The following is a 20,840-nucleotide window of genomic DNA, read 5'->3' as shown; positions in this document are numbered from 1 at the left end:
TTTTTTTGTCTCCTTTCTTAAAAATCGGTGTCACGTTAGCCTTTCTCCATTCCGAAGGGACGATGCTTTGTCGCAAGGACATATTGAATACGGTTGTGAGGGAGGAGAGTATTTCGCTGTTTGTTTCTTTAAGCAGTATAGGATATACTTTATCGGGTCCGGGACTTTTATTTGTTTTAAGTGAATGGAGAGCTTTAAGGACTTCATCGGTTGTTATTTCAAAATTAGGCAATGCATGCTCGAGATTTACAATAGTACTGGTGTTGGTGGTAGCGAGAGGAAGACTGTTAGTAGTAAACACCGAGGAAAAGTAATTGTTTAAGAGGTTTGCAATGTGTTGGCTGTCAGTCACTAGTGCACCGTCGCTGTTTGTTAAAGGTCCAATTCCACTTGTGATCGCCTTTCTGTTGTTTATGTAACTGAAGAAAGATTTCGGATTATTTTTACAGTTGGCAGCAATATTTTCTTCGTATCCACGCTTTGCCTGAAATACTAATCTTTTTACTCGTCACCTGGCATCATTATAAAGTCTAATGTTTTCGGGCGGGCTTTGTTCTTTCTTTAACCTGTAAGACAATTTTCTGTCCTTGAGTGAGTGTTTAATCTCGCTATTAAGCCACGGTGGGCTTTTATTAGTGTTATTTTGCTTCTCGCAAAGGGGACGAACGTGTTCTGCTGAGTGAGTAAATATTTTTTTAAAGCTTAGCCAGGCTTCCTCTACATTGCCGTCAACTGATAGGTGTATTTCTGTTAGTTTTTGCCGGATTTCTACTTTCTCTTTTGAAATTGGGCACCTTTACTTTATTTTCAGTCTCTGATGTTTGAGCTCCAATGTCGACGCGCACTAATTTATGATCGCAAGAACCGAGGTGTTCTCCTACCGTGACATTACTGACTAGGTTATCTTGGGTCGTTATTACAAGGTCGAGTATGTTATTTTGTCGAGTTGGTTCAGAAACCATTTGGCTTAGATAATATTCTTCTAAAAACTCGATAATTCTATGTGACTCGCCTTCTGTACCTGATAGTGTCGCCCAGTTGATATGGGGGAGGTTAAAGTCTCCTAATATCAGTGAGTCGCTGTTATTAAGTGACTGCCTTAAAACGCTGTACATTTCAAGGTCGTCATCGCGTGATTGCCCGGGAGGCCTGTAGGTGACAGATATATTTAAATTGACTTTTGCAATGTTTACTCGCACGCACAAATGTTCAACGTTACTGTCTCTTGGTGTTTTGTCAGTGGGTTGCAAATAGCTTTTGACAAAAAGGGCGACGCCACCGCCTCTGCGGTTTACACGATCTTTGTTGAAGAATCTGTAGCCATCTATGCTGTAATCGGAACTTAAATCAATGTTTGTGGTGTCGATAAATGTTTCGGCTATAGCAATTATGTCAAAATTTTCTGTTAGAGCAAGACATCTCAGTTCACTGGGACCCCTGGCTTTTAGGGGCTCCATGGGCTTGAAACCTTTGGAGGATTTTGGAAGAGAGAGAAAGAGAGAGAGAGAGAGATAGAGATAGAGAGAGAGAGAGCGAGAGAGAGAGAGAGAGAGAGAGAGAGAGGAAGAGAGAGAGAGGAGAGAGAGAGAGAGAGAGAGAGAGAGAGAGAGAGAGAGAGAGAGAGAGAGAGAGAGAGAGAGAGAGAGAGAGAGAGAGAGAGAGAAAGAGAGGGGAGAGAGAGAGAGAGAGAGAGAGAGAGAGAGAGAGAGAGAGAGAGAGAGAGAGAGAGAGAGAGTTTCCGGAAATGAGGAAAAGAAGAAGCATTACCTTTACATTTCACCGCTGCACAAAATGCCAGTGGGTTCCAAGTATTGCCGGACTGGCTTTGTTCCCTTGCGCTCTGCATTGATGAACACTTGCCGGGCCGGGGGAGGCAAGAGATGAGTTAATTAGCCGCCTCACTCATCATCTCTAGGGTGGAGCAGAGAGCCTCAGGTAAAACCCACCCTACAGGTGGTGACAATGCCGATGATGAGTGGAAGGCAGTTTTGACTAAAAGCTGAAAATAATAACCATGCACAGTCGAGGAAAGACATTTACTTTTGGTGGAATCAATTCTCTCAGAAAATACATAAATTTAATGAACATCCCTCGTGGTGTGCATTTCAGAAAAAAGGCCCACTGCGTTGGTGCAGTTTCTAAAATAAAAGCCAAAATAAACTGCCTCCTGTCAAGTTGTGTTCAAGCCTCAAGACCCGTGCAGGGGTGCTGACAGTGCCTTCACCTTGGAGCGAGAGGCGTCACCCTCTGGCGGAGGCACACTTGAGTCCCTCGCGCTGGTGAGGGGGCGGAGGCACTGCGTTGCATTACCTGGCGGGGACAGGTATCTATTTTAGTGACGAAGACTGGGACCAAGTAGGCAATTAGACTGAGGCAAATTATATATCTTTTTTCAAATATATATATATATATATATATATATATATATATATATATATATATATATATATATATATATATATATATATATATATATATATATATATATATACATAACAGTAATGCACTTATCAAGGTTTTAAATTACTGTTGCGTAAATAGGGATGATCGAGATGTCGGAGGTTGCCTGTATAGATCAACAGCAATAACACAACGCACTGCTGCTGCAATTCAGCTGCTCCCCGCGCGCGCCCCACCCGAGGCAGACTATCAGGCTAATTACGGGCAACAGTGAACCGTTACGTAAGATCTGGGGTTATTAGGGCTTTGATACTATAACGGTCCTGTCCCCAGCAGGAACACATGAGTTGTTTGTCGCGTTGTGCTCAACGCCACGCTGTGCCGTTGCTTCTGTATGCCTGCACGCGTTTGTGTGTGTGTGTGTGTGTGTGTGTGTGTGTGTGTGTGTGTGTAAAGCGCACTGTTCTTATAATGGCACGTAACAGTATACAATGAACAAAGAAAAGCAGTGGTAGCTTGGGGTACTGTGGTAAAGGAGCAGTGGTAGCTTAGTACTAAAAGAAGTAGCAGGAAGCTTAGTACTGTGTAAAGTAGCAGTGGTAGTTTAGTACCTGTGGTAAGGAGCAGGTAGTTTAGTACTCTTGGCAAAGGAACAGTGGTAGTTTAAAGTACTGTAAAGGAGCAGGTAGTTTAGTACTGGGTGGAAGTGGAAACAGGTAGTTTAGTACCGTGGTAAAAGGAGCAGGTAGCTTATTACCAGTGGTAAAGGAGCAGGTAGTTTAGTACTCGTAAAGAAAGGTGGTAGTTTAGTACTCGTAAATTAGCAGTAAAGCTGTAAAGGAGCAGGTAGTTTATTACCGTGGTAAAGCAGCAGTGTTTAGTACTCGTGGTAAAGCGGTTATGGGTTTAGCATCGGTAAAGGAGCAGCAGATAGTTTAGGGGCACTGTGGTAAAGCAGCAGTGGTAGTTTAGTACTGTGGTAAGCAGCAGTGGTAGTTTAGTACTGTAAAGTAGCAGTGGTAGTTTAGCACGTGGTAAAGCAGTTATGGTAGTTTATACTGTGGTAAAGGAGCAGTGGTAGTTTATAATGTGGGTAAAGTAGCAGTAGTTTAGCACTGTAAAGTAGCAGCAGTAGTTTAGTACCTGTGGTAAAGTAGCAGTGTAATTTCAGTCCTCGTGGTAAATGAGCAGGTAGTTTAGTACTGTGGGTAAAGCAGCAGTGGTGGTTTAGTACTGTGGTAAAGGAGCAGGGTAGTTTAGTACTGTGTAAAGGAGCAGTGGTAGCTTAGTACCTGTGGTAAAAGAGCAGTGGTGTTTAGTACCCGTGGTAAAAGTAGCAGTGTAGTTTAGTACTGTAAAGTAGCAGTGATAGTTTAGCATCGTGGTAAAGTAAAGAGTGTAGTTTAGCACTGTAAAATAGCAGTGGTAGTTTAGGCACGGGATAAAGCAACAGTGGTAGTTTAGTACTGTAAAATAGTGTAGTTTAGTACCGTGGTAAAGTAACAGTGGGATAGTTTAGTACTCGTGGTAGTAACAGGTAGTTTGAAATTGCAAAGCAGCAGTGATAGTTTAGTACTCTGTAAAGTAATGTGGGTAGTTTAGTACTGTAAAATAGCAGTGGTAGTTTATACTGTGGTAAAAGAGCAGAAGCTAGTACTGTGGGGGAGTTATGGTAGTTTAGGCACTGTGGCAATGAGCAGTGGCAGCTAGTGCACTGTAAAGGAGGAGTGTAATGAAATACTCGTGGAAGGAGCAGGTAGTTTAGGTACTGTGGTAAAGGAGCAGTGGTAGTTTAGTACTGTGGTAAAAGACAGTGGTAGTTTAGTACCTGTGGCAAGCAGCAGTGCAGGTTTAGCACTCGTGGTAAAGGAGCAGTGTAGTTTAGTACTCGTAGGCAGTAGCAGGGTAGCTTAAAATTTCGTGGTAAAGTAGCAGGTTTAGCACTCGTGGTAAAGGAGCAGGTAGTTTAGTACTGTAAAGGAACAGTGGTAGTTTAGTACTGTGGTAAAGAGCAGTGGTAGTTGGGCACTGTAAAGTAGCAGTGGTAGTTTAGTACCTCGTGGTAAAAGCAACAGTGGTAGCTTGTGCGTACTGTGGTAAAGGAGCAGTGTTGTTAAGTACTTATAAAGCGATAAGGCAGTTTAGCACGGTGAAGTAGCATTGGTAGTTTAGCACTCGTAGTAAAGGAGGAGTGGTAGTTTAGTACTTCAGGTAAAGTAGCAGTGGTAGTTTAGTACCAGCAGCAGTGGTAGATAAGCACTGTGGTAAAGGAGCGGTGGTAATAGTACTCGTGGTAAAGTAGCAGTGGTAGTTTAGTACTCGTAGTAAAGCACTGTGGTAGTTTATACTGGAAGCAGCAGTGGTGGGTTTAGGTACTCGTGGTAAAGGAGCAGGTAGTCGAACAAGCGGCAGCTTTGTTGGTGCGGTAGCTTTAGTACTGTGGTAAAAGGAGCAGTGGTAGTTTAGTACTGTAAAGTAGCAGTGGTAGTTTAGGCACTGTGATAAAGGACAGTGGCAGTTTAGCACTGTGGTAAAGCAGCAGTGGTAGTTTAGTACTGTAAAGCGAGCAGGTAGTTTAGGCACTGTGGCAAAGTGAGCAGTGGTAGTTTGTACCTGTGCAAAGGAGCAGGTAGTTTAGTACTGGTAAGTAGCAGGGTAATGGCACTGTGGTAAAGTACTTGTATTTTAGTACTGTGGGTAAAGTACTGTGGTATAGTACTGTGGTAAAGTACTTGTAGTTTAGTACCTGTAAAAGTAGTTAAGTGGTAATTTAGCACTGTGGTAAAGTAGCAGTGGGTAGTTTAGTACTGTGGTAAAGGACAGTGGTAGTTTAGCACCTAAAGGAGCAGTGAGTTTATACTGTGGTAGCACTGTATTTTAGTACCTGTAGGTAAAGTGATAGAAGTTTAGCACGTTAAAGTAGCAGTGTAGCGAGTAATGTGGTAAAGTGACAGGTAGTTTAGCACTGTGGGTAGAAGGAACAGTGGTAGTTTATACCTGTAAAGGAGCAGTGGTAGTTTAGTACCTGTGGTAAAGGAACAGTGGTAGTTTAGTACTCGTAAAGTGACAGTGGTAGTTTGGCTTGAGTGGCAAAGGTTGGTGGTAGTTTAGTACTGGGTAAGTAGCAGTGGTAGTTTAGTACTGTGGTAAATTAGCAGTGGTAGTTTAGTCCTCGTAAAGGAGCAGTGTAGTTTAGTACCATGTGGTAAAGTAGCAGTGGAAGCACTAAAAGGAGCAGGGTAGTTTAGTGTTCTGTGGTAGTGAGCAGTGATAGTTTAGTACCTGCTCTAGTAGTGGTAGCTTTAGCACTGTGGTAAAGCAGCAGGTAGTTTAGCACTGTGGTAAAGAGGTAGTTTAGTACCTGTGGGGGCAGTTTAGGTACTGTGTAAAGGAGCAGGTAGTTTAGTACTCGTAAAGCAGTAGGCAGTTTCTAGCACTCGTGGTAGCAGCAGTGGTAGTTTAGTACTCGTGGGTAAAGCAGTGGCAATTAGTCCCCGTAGCAGCAGCAGTGGTAGTTTAGTACTGTGGTAAAAGCAGCAGTGGCAGTTTAGCACCCGTGGCAAGGAGCAGGTAGTTTAGGCACGGTAAAGGACAGGTAGTTTAGTACTGTAAAAGAGCAGTGGTAGTTTAGCACTCGTAAAGTAGCAGGTAGGTTTTGAGCTGTGGTAAAGCAGCAGGGCAGTTTAGTACCTCGTGCAAAAAGCAGCAGTGGGGCTTAGCACCGTGGTAAAGGAGCAGTGGTAGCTTAGTACTGTGGCAAGAGCAGTGGTAGTTTAGTACCGGTAAAACAGAAGCGAAATGTAAAAGGAGCAGGAAGTTTAGCAATGTGTAAAGAAAGGTAGTTTAGTACTGTGGCAAAGAAGGTGATAGCTTGAAAATTCGTGGCAAAGCAACTGCAGCTTAAAGTACCGTGAAAACAGCAGGGTAGTTTAGTGCACCGTGGTAAAGAATAGTGGTAGTTAGCACCGTGGCAAACAGCAGTGGTAGTTGAAGTTCGTGGTAAAGCAGCAGTGATAGCTCAGGTACTGTAGCAACAGTGGTAGTTTAGTGCATTGTGGTAAGTGGTGGTGAGCAGTTGAAATTTCCGTGGGTAAAGTAATAGTGGCAGTTTAGCACTCGTGGCAAAACAGCAGTGGCAGTCAGCACCGTGCGTAAAAGAGCAGGTATATACCGTGGGGTATGGTTAGGTAGTTTATACCGTAATGACAGTGGTAGTTTAGCACTCGTGTAAAGGAGGAGTGGTAGTGCCTAGTACTGTAGTGTGCTGTATGGTAGCTTAGTACCTGTAAAGGACAGTGGCAGTTTAGCACCTGCAAAGAGCAGTGGTAGTTTAGGCACTCTGTGGTGTGCTGGTGCAGTGGTAGTTTAGTACTCGTGGTAAATGGGAGCAGTGGTAGCTTAGTACCTGTAAGGCAGCAGTGGTTGTACTGTGGTAAAGAGCAGTGGTAGTTTAGTACTGCAAAGGAGCAGTGGTAGTTTAGTACCTGTGGTAAAGGAAACAGTGGTAGTTTAGCACTCGTGGTAAAGGGAGTGGGTAGTTTAGGTACTGTGAAAGTAGCAGGTGGTAGTTTAGTACCTGTGGTAAGCAAATATGGTAGTTTAGCTACTTCGTGGTAAAGGAGCAGTGTTGAAGTTTAGCTACTCTGTGGTAAAGGAGCAGTGGTAGTTTAGGTACTAGTGGTAAAGTAGCAGTGGTAGTTTAGTACTGGTAAAGGAGCAGTGGTAGTTTAGTACCTAGGTAAAGTAGCAGTGGTATTTTAGGCACCACCTGTGTAAAGTACTGTGGTAGCAGTGGTAGATACTCGTGGTAGCACTCGAGCGTAGTTTAGCACTTGTGTAAAGTAGCAGTGGTAGTTTAGTACTGTAGTAAAAGTAGCAGTGGTAGTTTAGCACTGTGGTAGCGAGCAGCAGGTAGTTAGGGTACTGTGGGTAAAGGGGAGCGTGGTAGTTTAGTACTGTGGTAAAGGACTCAGGTAGTTTAGTACTCTGTGGTAAAGGAGCAGTGGTAGTTTAGCACTGTGGTAAAGTAGCAGTGGTAGTTTAGCACTCGTGGTAAAGGAGCAGGGTAGTTTAGTTCTCGTGGTAAAGGAGCAGTTGTAGTTTAGGTACTGTGGGATAAAGGAGCAGTGGTAGTTTAGTACTCGTGGTAAAGTAGCAGTGGTAGTTTAGCAAGTACTGTGGGTAAAGGAGCAGTGGTAGTTTAGGCACTAGTGGTAAAGGAGCAGTGGTGTCGGAGTACCTGTGGTAAAGCGAGCAGTGGTAGTTTAGTACCTTGGTAAAGTAGTTATGGTAGTTTAGCACTCGTGGTAAAGGAGCACCTTATAGTTTAGTACTCGTGGTAAAGTAGCAGTGGTAGTTTAGCACTCAGTAAAGATACTCGTGGTAGTTTAGTACTGTGGTAAAGGAAAGCAGTGGTAATTTAGCACTGTGGTAAAGTAGCAGCAGTAGTTTAGTACTGTGGTGCGAGCAGTGGTAGTTTGAAAATTTCTGGTAAAGGAGCATAGGTAGTTTAGTACTGTAGTAAAGTAGCTGTGGTAGTTTAGTACTGTGGTAAAGGAGCAGGTAGTTTAGTACTCAAAGCAAAGTAGCAGTGTAAGCCAGCACCGTGATAAAGTACTGTAAAGGATAGGGTAGTTAAAATGGGTAGAAGCAGGTAAATAAATGTAGAGTGCAGTGGTAGTTTAGTAGCTTAGCAATGTGGTAAAGGCGACAGTGCAGTAGTTTAGTACCTGTAAAGCAGAAAGTAGTTTAGGGCAATGTGGTAAAGGAGCAGTGGTAGTTTAGTACCTGTGGTAAAGGGTAGCAGTGGTAGTTTAGTACTGTGGTAAAGTGGAGCAGTGGTAGTTTAGGCACTCGTAAAGTAGCAGTGGTAATTTAGTACCTGTGGTAAAGTAGCAGTGGTAGTTTAGTACTCGTGGTAAAGGAGCAGTGGTAGTTTAGTACTCGTGGTAAAGTAGCAGGTGGTAGTTTAGTACTGTGGGTAAAGGAGCAGTGGTAGTTTAGTAATGGTAAAGGAGCAGTGGTAGTTTAGTACTCGTGGTAAAAGGAGCAGTGGTAGTTTAGTACTGTGGTAAAGGAGCAGGTAGTTTAGTACTGTGGTAAAGTAGACAGTGATAGTTTAGCACTGTGGTAAATTAGCAGTGGTGCAGTTTAGTCCCTGTGGTAAGGAGCAGTGGTAGTTTAGCACTCGTGGTAAAGGAGTGAGTGGTAGTTTAGTACTGTGGTAAACAGTAGCAGTGGTAGTTTAGTACTGTGGTAAAGTAATAGGTAGGTAGTTTAGTACCGTGGTAAAGTAGCAGTGGTAGTTTAGTACTGTGGTAAAGGATATAGTTTGGTTCTCGTGGTAAAGGAGCAGTGGTAGGTTTAGTACTGTAGGCAGCGAGCAGTGGTAGTTTAGCACCTGTGGTAAAGTAGCAGTGGTAGTTTAGGTACTCGTGGTAAAGGAGTAGTGGTAGTTTTCAGTACTGTGGTAAAGGAGCAGTGCGCTTAGTACCGTGGTAAAGGAGCAGGTGTAGCTTAGTTCTCGTGGTAGCAAAGCAGCAGTGGTAGTTTAGTACTCGTAAAGGAGCAGTGGTAGCTTAGTACTGTGGTAAGCGACAGGTATTTTTAGTACTCGTGGTAAAGTAGCAGTGTGGTAGTTTAGTACTGTAGTAAAGTAGCAGTGGTAGTTTAGTACTCGTGGTAAAGTAGCAGTGGTAGTTTAGCAATTTTCCTGTGGTAAAGGAATGCAGTAGTAGTTTAGTACTGTAGTAAAGTAAAGGAGCAGTGATAGTTTAGTACTCGTAAAGTTAAGCATAGTGGTAGTTTAGTACTCGTGGTAAAATAAAGCAGTGGTAGTTTAGTACTCTGTGGTAAAAGAGACAGTAGTTTAGTACTGCGCGAGGTAGTTGAATGTAAAATGAGCAGTGGTAGTTTAGGGCACTCTGTGGTAAAGAAGCAGTGGTAGTTTAGTACTCGTGGTAAAGGAGCGTGGAAGTTTAGTACTGTGGTAAAGCGAGCAGTGGTAGTTTAGTACTGTGGGTAAAGTTAGCAGTGGTAGTTTTAGTACTGTGGTAAAATAGCAGTGGTAGTTTAGTACCGTGGTAAAGTAGCAGTGGTAGTTTAGTACTGTGGTAAAGTAACAGTGGTAGTTTAGTACTCGTGGTAAAGTAGTAGGATAGTTTAGTACTCGTGGTAAAGTGCAGCAGTGGCAGTTTAGTACTGTGGTAGCGAATAGCAGTGGTAGTTCAGGCACTCGTGGGTAAAAGAGCAGTGGTAGTTTAGTACTGTGGTAAAGTAGCAGTGGTAGTTTAGCACTCGTGGTAAAATGCAGCAGTGGTAGTTTAGTACCATGGTAGCGAGCGTTAGTTATACCTGGTAAAGGAGGAGTGGTAGTTTAGTACTGCAGGTGTTAAAGTGAGCAGTGGTAGTTTAGGGTACTGTGGTAAAGGAGGATGGTAGTTTAGTACTTGTGGTAAAGTAGCAGTGGTAGCTTAGTACTCGTGGTAAAGTAGCAGTGGTAGTTTAGTACTGTGGTAAAGGAGCAGTGGTAGTTTAGCACTGTGGTAAAGTAGCAGTAGCTTTAGCACCTGTGGTAAAGTAGCAGTAGTTTAGGGTACTGTGGGTAAAGTAGCAGTGGTAGTTTAGTACCTGTGGTAAAGCGAGAACAGTGGTAGTTTAGTACTGTGGTAAAGCGGTTGGTGGTAGTTTAGTACTCGTGGTAAAGTAGCAGTGGTAGTTTAGTACCGTGGTAAAGTAGCAGTGGTAGTTTAGTACCTGTGGTAAAGGAGCAGTGGTAGTTTAGGAATTTCAAAGCGAGCAGGTGTGTTTAGTACTCGTGGTAAAGCAGCAGTGGTAGTTTAGTACTGTGGTAAAGAAGCAGTGGTAGTTTAGTACTTGTGGTAAAGCAGCAGTGGTAGTTTAGTACCTGCTGTAAAGGCAGCAGTGGTAGTTTAGCACTCGTGGTAAAGGAGCAGTGGTAGTTTAGTACTGTGGGAAAGTAGCAGTGGTAGTTTAGCACCGTAAAGCACCGTGGTATTTTAGTTTCGTGGTAAGTACCTGTGGTAGTTTAGTACTGTAAGTAAAGTAGCAGTGGTAGTTTAAAGCTCGTGGTAGCAGGAGCAGTAGTTTAGTACTCGTGGGTAAAGCACTGTGGTATTTTTACCACCGTGCAAGCACTGTAGGCATAGTACCGTGGTAAAGTACTGTAGAAGTTTTGTACCGTAGGTAAAGCAGCAGTGGTAATTTAGTACTGTAGCAGACAGTGGTAGTTTAGTACTGTGGTAAAGTATAGTGGTAGTTTAGGCACTGTGGTAAAGTAGCAGCAGTGAGTTTAGGGCAATTGTGGTAAAGTAGCAGTGGTAGTTTAGTACTCGTGGTAAAGGAGCAGTGGTAGTTTAGTACTCGTGTTAAAGCGAGCAGTGGTAGTTTAGTACTCTCGTGGTAAAGAAAGAAAGTGGTAGTTTAGTACCTGTGGTAAAGGAGCAGTAAGTAGGTTTAGTACTGTGGTAGAGGAGCAGTGGTAGTTTAGTACCTGTGGTAAAGGAGCAGTGGTAGTTGAAAGTACTTTTTGGTGGTGTAAGTGTGAAGCAGTGGGTGGAGTTTAGCACTCGTGGTAAAGAGCACTGTGGTAGTTTAGTACTGTGGTAAAGCGAACAGTGGTAGTTTAGGCACCTGTAAAGGACCTCAGGTAGTTTAGTACTGTGGTAAAGTAGCAGTGGTAATTTATAGTACCTGTGTAAAGTAGCAGTGGTGGTTTAGTACTGTGTTGAAGTAGCTTATTATGTAGTTTAGTACCGTGGTAAAGGAAACAGTGGTAGTTTAGTACCGTGGTAAAGGACAGTGGTAGTTTAGTACCGTAAGAAGGAACAGTGGTAGCTTTAGCACTAAAGGAGCAGGAAGTTTATTACTAGTGGTAAAGCGAGCAGTGGTAGTTTAGTACCTGCGTAAAGGAGCAGGTAGTTTAGTACTCGGTGGTAAATTAAAGCAGTGGTAGTTTAGTACTCGTGGTAAAGGAGCAGTGGTAGTTTAGTACTGTGGTAAAGTAGCAGTGGTAGTTTAGTAACTAGTGGTAAAGTAGCAGGTAGGCTTACTGTAGCACTCGTAGTGCTTATACCGTGTTAAAGTAGCAGTGGTAAAGTTTAGTACTGTGGTAAAGCTAGCAGTGGTAGTTTAGTACTGTGGTAAAGGAGCAATGGTAGTTTAGTACTCGTGGTAAAGGAGCAGTGGTAGTTTAGTACTGTCGTAAAGGAGCAGTGGTAGTCAGTACTGTGGTAAAGGAGCAGTAGTTTAGTACTCGTGGTAAAGTAGCAATAGTAGTTTAGTACCGTGGCAAAACAGCAGTGTGGTAGTTTAGGCACACGTGGTAAAGTAGCAGTGGTAATTTAGTACTGTGGTAAAGGAGCAGTGGTAGTTTAGCACTCGTGGTAAAGTAGCAGGATAGTTTAGTACTCGTGGTAAAGGCAGCAGTGGAAGCTTAGTACTGTGGTAAAGTAGCAGTGGTAGTTTAGTACCTGTGGTAAAGTAAGACAGTGGTAGTTTAGGTACCGTGGTAAAATAGCAGTGGTAGTTTAGGGGTACTGTGGTAAAAGAACGTGGTAGTTTAGTACTGTGGTAAAGGAGCAGTGGGTAGTTTAGTACTCGTAAATGAGCAGTGGTAGTTTAGTACTGTGGTAAAGGAGGAGTGGTAGTTTAGTACTGTGGTAAAGAGCAGTGGTAGTTTAGTACTCGTGGTAAAGTAGCAGTGGTAGTTTAGTACTGTGGTAAAGTAGCAGTGGTAGTTTAGTACTCGTGGGTAAAGCAGCAGTGGTAGTTTAGCTTACTCGTGGTAAAGCGAGCAGTGGTAGTTTAGTACTCGTGGGTAAGGTAGCATGGCAGTAGTTTAAAGTACTCGTGGTAAAGTAGCAGTGGTAGTTTAGTACTCGTGGTGGCAAAGGAGCAGTCAGTAGTTTAGTACTGTGGTAAAGGAGCAGCGTAGTTTAGTACTCGTGGTAAAGAAAGTGAGCAGTGGTAGTTTAGGTACTCGGTAAAGTAGCAGTGGTAGTTTAGCACTCGTGGTAAAGCAGCAGTGGTAGTTTAGCACTTCGTGGTAAAGTAGCAGTGAAGTAGTTTATACCGTGGTAAAGGAGTTAGTGGTAGTTTAGTACTGTGGTAAAGTAAAGCATTGGATAGTTTAGTACCTCGTGGTAAAGCAACAGTGGTAGTTTAGGGCACTTGTGGTAAAGTGAAGCATTAGTTTAGCACCGTAAAGTAGTGTTAGTGGTAGTTTAGTACCTGTGGTAAAGAAAGAAAGTGGTAGTTTAGTACTGTGGTAAAGGAGCAGTGGTAGTTTTCAGTACTGTGGTAGCGACAGGGCGTTTAGGCACTGTGGTAAATGAGCAGGTATTAGTAACGTGGTAAAGGAGCAGTGGTAGTTTAGTACCTGTGGTAAAGCACTTGTGGTAGTTTAGCACTCAGTGGTATGAGCAGCAGTGGTAGTTTAGTACTGTGGTAAAGGAGCAGTGGTAGTTTAGCACTGTGGTAAAGGAGCAGTGGTAGTTTAGCACCTCGTGGTAAAGGAGCAGTGGTAGAATAGTACCTGTGGTAAAGTAGCAGTGGTAGTTTAGTACCTGTGGTAAAGTAGCAGTGAGACAACAAGGTAGTTTAGTACTCGTGGTAAAGGAGCAGTGGTAGTTTAGTACTCGTGGTAAAGCGAGCAGTTGGTAGTTTAGCACTCGTGGTAAAGCAGCAGTGGTAGTTTAGTACTCGTGGTAAAGTAGCAGTGGTAGTTTAGCACCGTGGTAAAGCGACAGTGGTAGTTTAGCATCGTGGTAAAGAGCGCGTTAAGCAGCACTTTGCAAGCGACAGTAGTTTAGGGGCCTGTGGTAAAGGAGCAGTGGTAGTTTAGCACTGTGGTAAAGTGATGCAGTGGTAGTTTAGTACTGTGGTAAAGCAGCAGTGGTAGTTTAGTGCACTGTGGTAAAGCATTGCAGTGGTAAGTTTAGCACTGTGGTAAAGGAGCACTGGTAGTTTAGCACTGTAAGGCAGTGGTAGTTTAGCACTGTGGTAAAGTACTATGGTAGTTTAGTACTGTGGTAAAGTAGCAGTGGTAGTTTAGTACTCGTGGTAAAGGAGCAGTGGAGTTTAGCACTCGTGGTAAAGTGACATGGTAGTTTAGTACCGTGGTAAAGGAGCAGTGGTAGTTTAGTACTGTGGTAAAGTAGCAGGGTAGTTTAGGCACTCGTGGTAAAGGAGCAGTGGTAGTTTAGTACTCGTGGTAAAGGAGCAGTAGTTTAGTACCTGTGTGGTAAAGGAGCAGTGGTAGTTTAGTACTGTGGTAAAGGAAGCAGTGGTAGTTTAGTACCTGTGGTAAAGGAGCAGTGGGGTAGTTTAGGTACTCGTGGTAAAGGAGCAGTGGTAGTTTAGTACTCGTGGTAAAGGAGCAGTGGTAGTTTAGTGGCAATCGTGGTAAAGTAGCAGTGGTAGTTTTAGCACTCGTGGTAAAGGGCGACACTCGTGGTAGTTTAGCACCGTAAAGCACTGGGGTAGTATAGCACTCAGTAAAGCACTGTGGTAGTTTAGTACTCGTGGTAAAGGAGCAGTGGTAGTTTAGTACTGTGGTAAAGGAGCAGTGGTAGTTTAGTACTGTGGTAAAGCGCAGCAGTGGTAGTTTAGGTACTCGTGGTAAAGGACAGGGAGTTTAGTACTGTGGTAAAGCACTCGGTATTTTTAGTACTGTAAAGGAGCAGTGGTAGTTTAGTACTGTGGTAAAGTAGCAGTGGTAGTTTAGCACTCTGTGTAAAGGCAGCAGTGGTAGTTTAGTACCTGTGGTAAAGAAGAGTGGGAGTTTAGGCACTGTAAGGAAACAGGTAGTTTAGTACTGTGGTAAAGTAGCAGTGGTAGTTTAGCACTGCAGATAAAGTAGCAGTGGTAGTTTAGCACTGTGGTAAAGTGAGCAGTGGTAGTTTAGTACTCGTGGTAAAGGAGCAGTGGTAGTTTAGTACCGTGGTGTAAAGCAGCAGTGGTAGTTTAGTACTTGTGGTAAAGTAGCAGTGGTAATTTGTTTCGTAAAGTAGTGGTATTTAGCACTGTGGTAAAGGAGCAGAAGGACCTGCAGAGCAGTGGTAGTTTAGCACTCGTAAAGCTGTTATGCAGTGGTAGTTTACACTGTGGTAAAGGAGCAGTGGTAGTTTAGTACTGTAAAGTAGCAGGAACAGTGGTAGTTTAGTAATGGTAAAGGGAGCAGTGGTAGTTTAGGCACTAGTGGTGGGGCTGGAGCAGTGGCAGTTTAGCACTGTGGTAAAATAGCAGTGGTAGTTTAGTACCTGTGGTAAAGGAGTACATGGTAGTTTAGCACTGTGGTAAAGTAGCAGGTAGTTTATACCTGTGGTAAAGAAAGCAGCAGTTTAGCACTGTGGTAAAGTGGCAGGCAACTTATTCGGTAAAGCAGCAGCAGATAGTTTAGTTTACTGTGGTAAAGTAGCGTGGTAGTTTAGTACTGTGGTAAAGGAGCAGTGGTAGTTTAGTACTCGTGGTAAAGCAACAGTGGTAGTACAGGCCTGGTAAAGTAGCAGTAAATGTAAAGTATGTTTAGCACTGTGGTAAAGTGATGCAGTGTGTAGTTTAGTACTGTGGTAAAGCGGAGCAGTGGCAGTTTAGTTACCTGTAGTAAAAGTAGCAGTGGTAGTTTAGTACCTGTGGTGTATGAAGGAGCAGTGGCTTAGGCACTGTGGTAAAGGAGCAGGGTAGTTTAGTACTCGTGGTAAAGGGAGCAGTGGTAGTTTAGTACTGTGGTAAAGTAGCAGTGGTAGTTTAGGCACTGTGGTAAAGTAGCAGTGGTAGTTTAGCACCGTGGTAAAGCAGCAGGCGTTTATAACTGCAGAAGGCAGCAGTGGTAGTTTAGCACTTGTGGTAAACAGAAGGTAGTTTAGTACTGTGGTAAAATATGGTGGTAGTTTAGTACTGTGGTGTGCTGGCAATGAGCACCGTGGCAAACGTTATGCGGTAGTTTAGTACTGTGGTAAAGCAGCAGTGATAGTTTAGTACTGTGGTAAAGTAACAGTGGTAGTTTAGGCACCGTGTAAAATAGCAGTGGTAGTTTAGCACTGTGGTAAAGTAGACAGTGGTAGTTTAGTACTCGTGGTAAAGGAGCAGTGGTAGTTTAGTACTGTAGTAAATGAGCAGTGGTAGTTTAGTAATTTCGGTAAAGTAGGAGTGGCAGTTTAGTACTGTGGGTAAAGGAGCAGTGATAGTTTAGTACTGTGGTAAAGGAGCAGTGGTAGTTTAGTACTAGGTAAAAGAGCAGTGGTAGTTTAGTACTGTGGTAAAGTAGCAGTGGTAGTTTAGTACCTGTGGTAAAGGAGCAGGAAGTGAAAATGGGTAGTAGCAGTGGTAGTTTAGTACTTGTGGTAAAGTAGCAGTGGTAGTTTAGTACTGTGGTAAAGTGAGCAGTGGTAGTTTAGTACTGTGGTAAAGGAGCAGTGTGGTAGTTTAGTACTGTGGTAAAGATGACAGTGGTAGTTTAGTACTGTGGTGGAAGTAGCAGTGGTAGTTTAGTACTCGTGGTAAAGTAGCAGTGGTAGTTTAGCACCGTGGTAAAGGAGCAGTGGTATGTTAGCACCGTGGTAAAGGAGCAGTGGTAGTTTAGCACTCGTGGTAAAGCGCAGCATTATATTTTGAAATTGCAAAGGAGAGTGGTAGCTAGCATTTGTAAAGTGGAAGTAGTAGTTTAGAATGTTATAAAGTAAAGGTGGTAGTTTAGTAACTGTGGTAAAGGAGCAGGTGGTGTGTTTAGTACTGTGGTAAAGTAGCAGTGGGTAGTTTAGCACTGGGTGGTAAAGCAGCGAGTAGTTTAGTACTGTGTTAAAGTAGCAGTGGTAGTTTAGTACTGTGGTAAAGTAACAGTGGTAGTTTAGTACTGTGGTAAAGGAGCAGTGGTAGTTTAGGCACTTTGGTAAAGCGAGCAGTGGTAGTTTAGCACTGTGGTAAAGTAGCAGTGGTAGTTTAGGCAATTTCCTGTGGTAAAGGAGCAGTGGTGTTTAGTACTCGTGGTAAAGGAGCAGTGTTGTAGTTTAGTACTGGGTGATAAAGTAGAAAGTGGTAGTTTAGTACTGTGGTAAAGGAGCAGTGGGTAGTTTAGTACTGTGGTAAAGTAGCAGTGGTAGTTTAGCACTGTGGTAAAGTAGCAGTCGGTAGTTTAAAGGTACTGTGGTAAAGAAAGCAGTGGTAGTTTAGTACCTGGTAAAGTAGCAGTGGTAGTTTAGTACTCGTGGTAAAGGAGCACTGTGGTAGTTTAGTTCTCGTGGTAAAGTAGCAGTGGTAGTTTAGTACTGTGGTAAAGTAGCTGTGGTAAATTAGCACTCGTGGTAAAGTAGCAGTGGTAGTTTAGTACTCGTGGTAAAGCGATAGCCGTGGTAGTTTACTACCGTGATAAAGCGAGCAGTGGTAGTTTAGTACCGTGGTAAAGTACTCGTGGTAGTTTAGTATCTGTGGTAAAGAGCAGTGGTAGTTTAGTACTGTGGTAAAGGCAGCAGTGGTAGTTTAGTACTCGTGGTAAAGGAGCAGTGTGGTAGTTTAGGAAGTACTGTGGTAAGCGAGCAGTGGTAGTTTAGTACTGTGGTAAAAGTACTGTGGTATTTTAGTAATTGTGGTAAAGTAGCAGGTAGTTTAGGTACTGTGTTAAAGTAGCACTCGTGGTAGTTTAGGTACCTCGTGGTAAAGGAGCAGTGGTAGTTTAGTACTTCAGGTAAAGTAGCAGTGGTAGTTTAGTACTGTAGAGTAAAGGAGCAGTGGTAGTTTAGTACCGTGGGTAAAGGAAGAAAGTGGTAGCGTAGTACTGTGGTAAAGTACTGCAGTGGTGGTTTATACTCGTGGTAAAGTGAGCAGTGGTAGTTTAGTACTCGTGTTAAAGTAAAGAGTGGTAGTTTAGGTACTGTGGTAAAGGAGCAGTGGTAGTTTAGTACTCGTGGTAAAGTAGCAGTGGTAGTTTAGTACCTGTGGTAGATAAGTAGCAGTGGTAGTTTAGCACCGTGGTAAAGGAGCAGGGTAGTTTAGTACCGTGGTAAAGGAATTAGCAGTGGTAGTTTAGGTACCTGTGGTAAAGATAGCAGTGGTAGTTTAGCAACTGTGGTAAAGCGAACAGTGGTAGCTAGGTACTGTGGTAAAGCGCGACAGTGGTAGTTTAGTACCGTGGTAAAGGAGCAGTGGTAGTTTAGTACTCGTGGTAAAGTAGCAGTAGTAGTTTAGGCACTCTCGTGGTAAAGCGAGCAGTGGTAGTTTAGTACTCGTGGTAAAGGGGAAATGCAGTGGTAGTTTAGTACCGTGGTAAAGTAGCAGTGGTAGTTTAGTACTCGTGGTAAAGTAGCAGTGGTGTAGTTTAGTTACCTGTGGTAAAGTACTCAGTAGTAGTTTAGTACTAGTGGTAAAGTAGCAGTGGTAGTTTAGTACCGTGGTAAAGTAGCAGTTGGTAGTTTTGCACCTGCAACCAGCAGTGGTAGCTTAGTACTCGTGGTAAAGGAGACAGTGGTAGTTTAGTACTGTGGTAAAGGAGCAGTGGTAGTTTAGCACCGTGGTAAAGTAGCAGTGGTTTAGTTACTCGTGTAAAGCAGCAGTGGTAGTTTAGCACTGTGGTAAAGTAGCAGTGGTAGTTTAGGTACTGTGGTAAAGTAGCAGTGGTAGCTTTAGTACTCGTGGTAAAGGAGCAGTGGTAGTTTAGTTCTCGTGGTAAAGTAGCAGTGGTAGTTTAGTACCTGCAGTAAAGGTTATGCAGTGGTAGCTTATTCCCGTGGTAAGGAGCAGGTAGTTTAGTACTGTGGTAAAGAGCAGTGCGTAGTTTAGTACTGTGGTAAAGTAGCAGTGGTAGTTTAGCACTGTGGTAAAGGAACAGTGGTAGTTTAGTACCTGTGGTAAAGGAGCAGTGGTGTTTAGTACTCGTGGGTAAAGTGAGCAGAGTAGTTTAGTACCTGTGGTAAAGGAGCAGTGGTAGTTTAGTACTCGTGGTAAAGGAGCAGTGGTAGTTTAGTACTGTGGTAAAGTAGCAGTGGTAGTTTAGCACTCTGTGGTAAAGCAGCAGTGGTAGTTTAGCACCTGTGGTAAAGCAGCAGTGGTAGTTTAGGCACTCGTGGGTAAAGGAGCAGTGGTAGTTTAGTACTGTGGTAAAAGAGCAGTGGTAGTTTAGTACTGTGGTAAAAGTAGCAGTGGTAGTTTAAAGTACTGTGGTAAAGTAGCAGTGGTAGTTTAGCACTCTGTGGTAAAATAGCAGGGTAGTTTAGCACCGTGGTAAAGTAGCAGTGGTAGTTTAGGCACTGCTGTAAAAATAGCAACTGTGGTAGTTTAGTACCGTGGTAAAGTAAAGCAGCATGGTAGTTTAGTACTCGTGGTAAAGTAACAGTGGTAGTTTAGTACCTGTGGTAAAATAGCAGTGGTAGTTTAGTACTCTGTGGTAAAGGGAAAGATGTGGTAGTTTAGGTACCGTCTGTAGAAGTAGCAGTGGTAGTTTAGTACTGTGGTAAAGTAGCAGTGGTAGTTTAGCACTGTGGTAAAGTAGCAGTGGTAGTTTAGTACTGTGGGTAAACAGGTGCAGTAGTTTAGTACCGTGGTAAGGTAGCAGTGGTAGTTTAGTACTCTGTGGTAAAATGAGTGGTGCGTGGTAGTTTAGTACCGTGGTAAATGAGCAGTGGTAGTTTAGGTACTCGTGGTAAAGGAGCAGTGGTAGTTTATACCGTGGTAGCGATGTGGTAGTTTAGTACTCGTGGTAAAGGAGCAGTGGTAGTTTTAGGCACTCGTGGTAAAGGAGCAGTGGTAGTTTAGCACTCGTGGTAAAGGAGCAGTGGTAGTTTAGGGCACTGCAGTAAAGAAGCAGTAGTTTAGGTAATGGGATAGGTAGTTTAGTACTGTAGGTAAAGCAGCAGTGGTAGTTTAGTACCGTGGTAAAGCAGCAGTGGTAGTTTAGTACTGTGGTAAAGCGAGCAGTGGTAGTTTATAGGCACTGTAAAGCGAACAGTAGTAGTTTAGTACCTGTGGTAAAGCGAGCAGTGGTAGTTTAGTACCGTGGTAAAGTAGAGAAGTTTAGCACGAAAGTAACAGTGGTAGTTTGAAGCACTTTGTAAAGTGAGCAGTGTTAGTTAAGCACTTATAAAGGAGCAGTGGTATTAGTACCAGTAAAGTAGCACAGTAGTTTATACCTGTAAAGGAGGAGTGGGTAGTTTAGTACTGTGGTAAAGTAGCAGTGGTAGTTTATACTGCTGTAAAGCAGGTGGTAGATAAGTACTGTATAAAGGAGCGGTGGTAGTTTATACTCTGTAAAGTAGCAGTAGTTTATACCTTTTGTAAAGTACTCTGTGGTAGTTTAGTACCAAAAGTTAAAGCAGCAGTAGTTTAGTACTAGGTAAAGGAGCAGGTAGCTTTGTACCTGTGGTAAAGGGATATAGTTTATACCTGTAAAGGAGTAGTGAAGTTGAGTACTGTGGTAAAGCAGCAGTGGTAGTTTAGTACTGTAAAGGAGCAGTGTAGTTTAGTTCTCGTGGTGGAAGGAGCAGTTGCAGTTTAGCACTCGTGATAGCGACAGTGGTAGTTTATACCTGTGGTAAAGCAGCAGGTAGTTTAGTACCTGTGGTAAAGGAGCAGTGGTAGTTTAGTACTGTAGCGACAGGTTTAGCACTGTAGCGAGCAGTGGTAGTTTAGTACCTTGGTAAAGTAGCAGTGGTAATTTAGCACTGTGGTAAAGCACTGTGGCATTTAGGCACCTGTGGTAAAGTACTCTGTGGTAGTATGTACCTGTAGTAGCACTGTGGTAGTTTAGTACCTGTAAAGCAGCAGTGGTATTTAGCACTGTGGTAAAGTAGCAGGGTAGTTTAGCACCTGTGGTAAAGGAGCAGTGGGTAGTTTAGTACCGTGGTAAAGGAGCAGGAGCTTAGGCACTCGTGGCAAAGTACTGTATTTTATAATTGTAGTAAAGAGCAGGAGGAAGCTGAAGCACTGTGTGTTAAAAGTAGCAGTGGTAGTTTAGTACTGTGGTAAAGGAGCAGTGGTAGCTTATACTGTAGTGAAGCTATAGTAAGTTTAGTACTCGTAGAGGAACAGGTAGTTTAGTACCTGTAAAGGAAAGTTAGTGGTAGTTTAGCACTGTGGTAAAGTAGCAGTGGTAGTTTAGTACTGTATGATAGTTTAGCACTGTGGTAAACAGTGGTAGTTTAGTACCTGTGGTAAAAGGAGCAGGCAGTTTAGTACTGTGGTAAAGTAGCAGCGGTAATTTAGTACTGCAGAAAGCAGTAGGTAGTTTAGTACTGTGGTAAAGGAGCAGTGGTATTAGTACCTGTGGTAAGGGAACAGTGGTAGTTTAGTACTGTGGTAAAGGAGCAGTGGTAGTTTAGTACTGTGTAAAGGAAATGGTGTAGTTTATACCTGTAAAGGAGCAGTGGGTAGTTTATTACTAGTGGTAAAGGAGCAGGGTAGTTTAGGGTACCGTGGTAAAGTAGCAGTGGTAG

At 43.2% G+C, this 20,840-nt stretch overlaps 1 protein-coding gene across 1 annotated transcript in view; it reads right to left on the bottom strand.

Moving 5' to 3' along the window:
* Positions 1-2,188: 2,188 nt before the first annotated feature.
* Positions 2,189-20,840, bottom strand: part of LOC126984988 (probable GH family 25 lysozyme 3) — a 58,731-nt gene continuing 40,079 nt past the window's right edge. The window contains exon 4 of the mRNA XM_050839217.1: positions 2,189-2,310. Within this exon, the coding sequence (XP_050695174.1) occupies positions 2,189-2,310 (122 nt within the window). The remainder of the gene's footprint in view (positions 2,311-20,840) is intronic.

Source organism: Eriocheir sinensis, chromosome 58 (assembly GCF_024679095.1).
Source record: "Eriocheir sinensis breed Jianghai 21 chromosome 58, ASM2467909v1, whole genome shotgun sequence".
Taxonomy (NCBI): domain Eukaryota; kingdom Metazoa; phylum Arthropoda; class Malacostraca; order Decapoda; family Varunidae; genus Eriocheir; species Eriocheir sinensis.
This window is presented reverse-complemented; position numbering and strand designations above follow the sequence as displayed.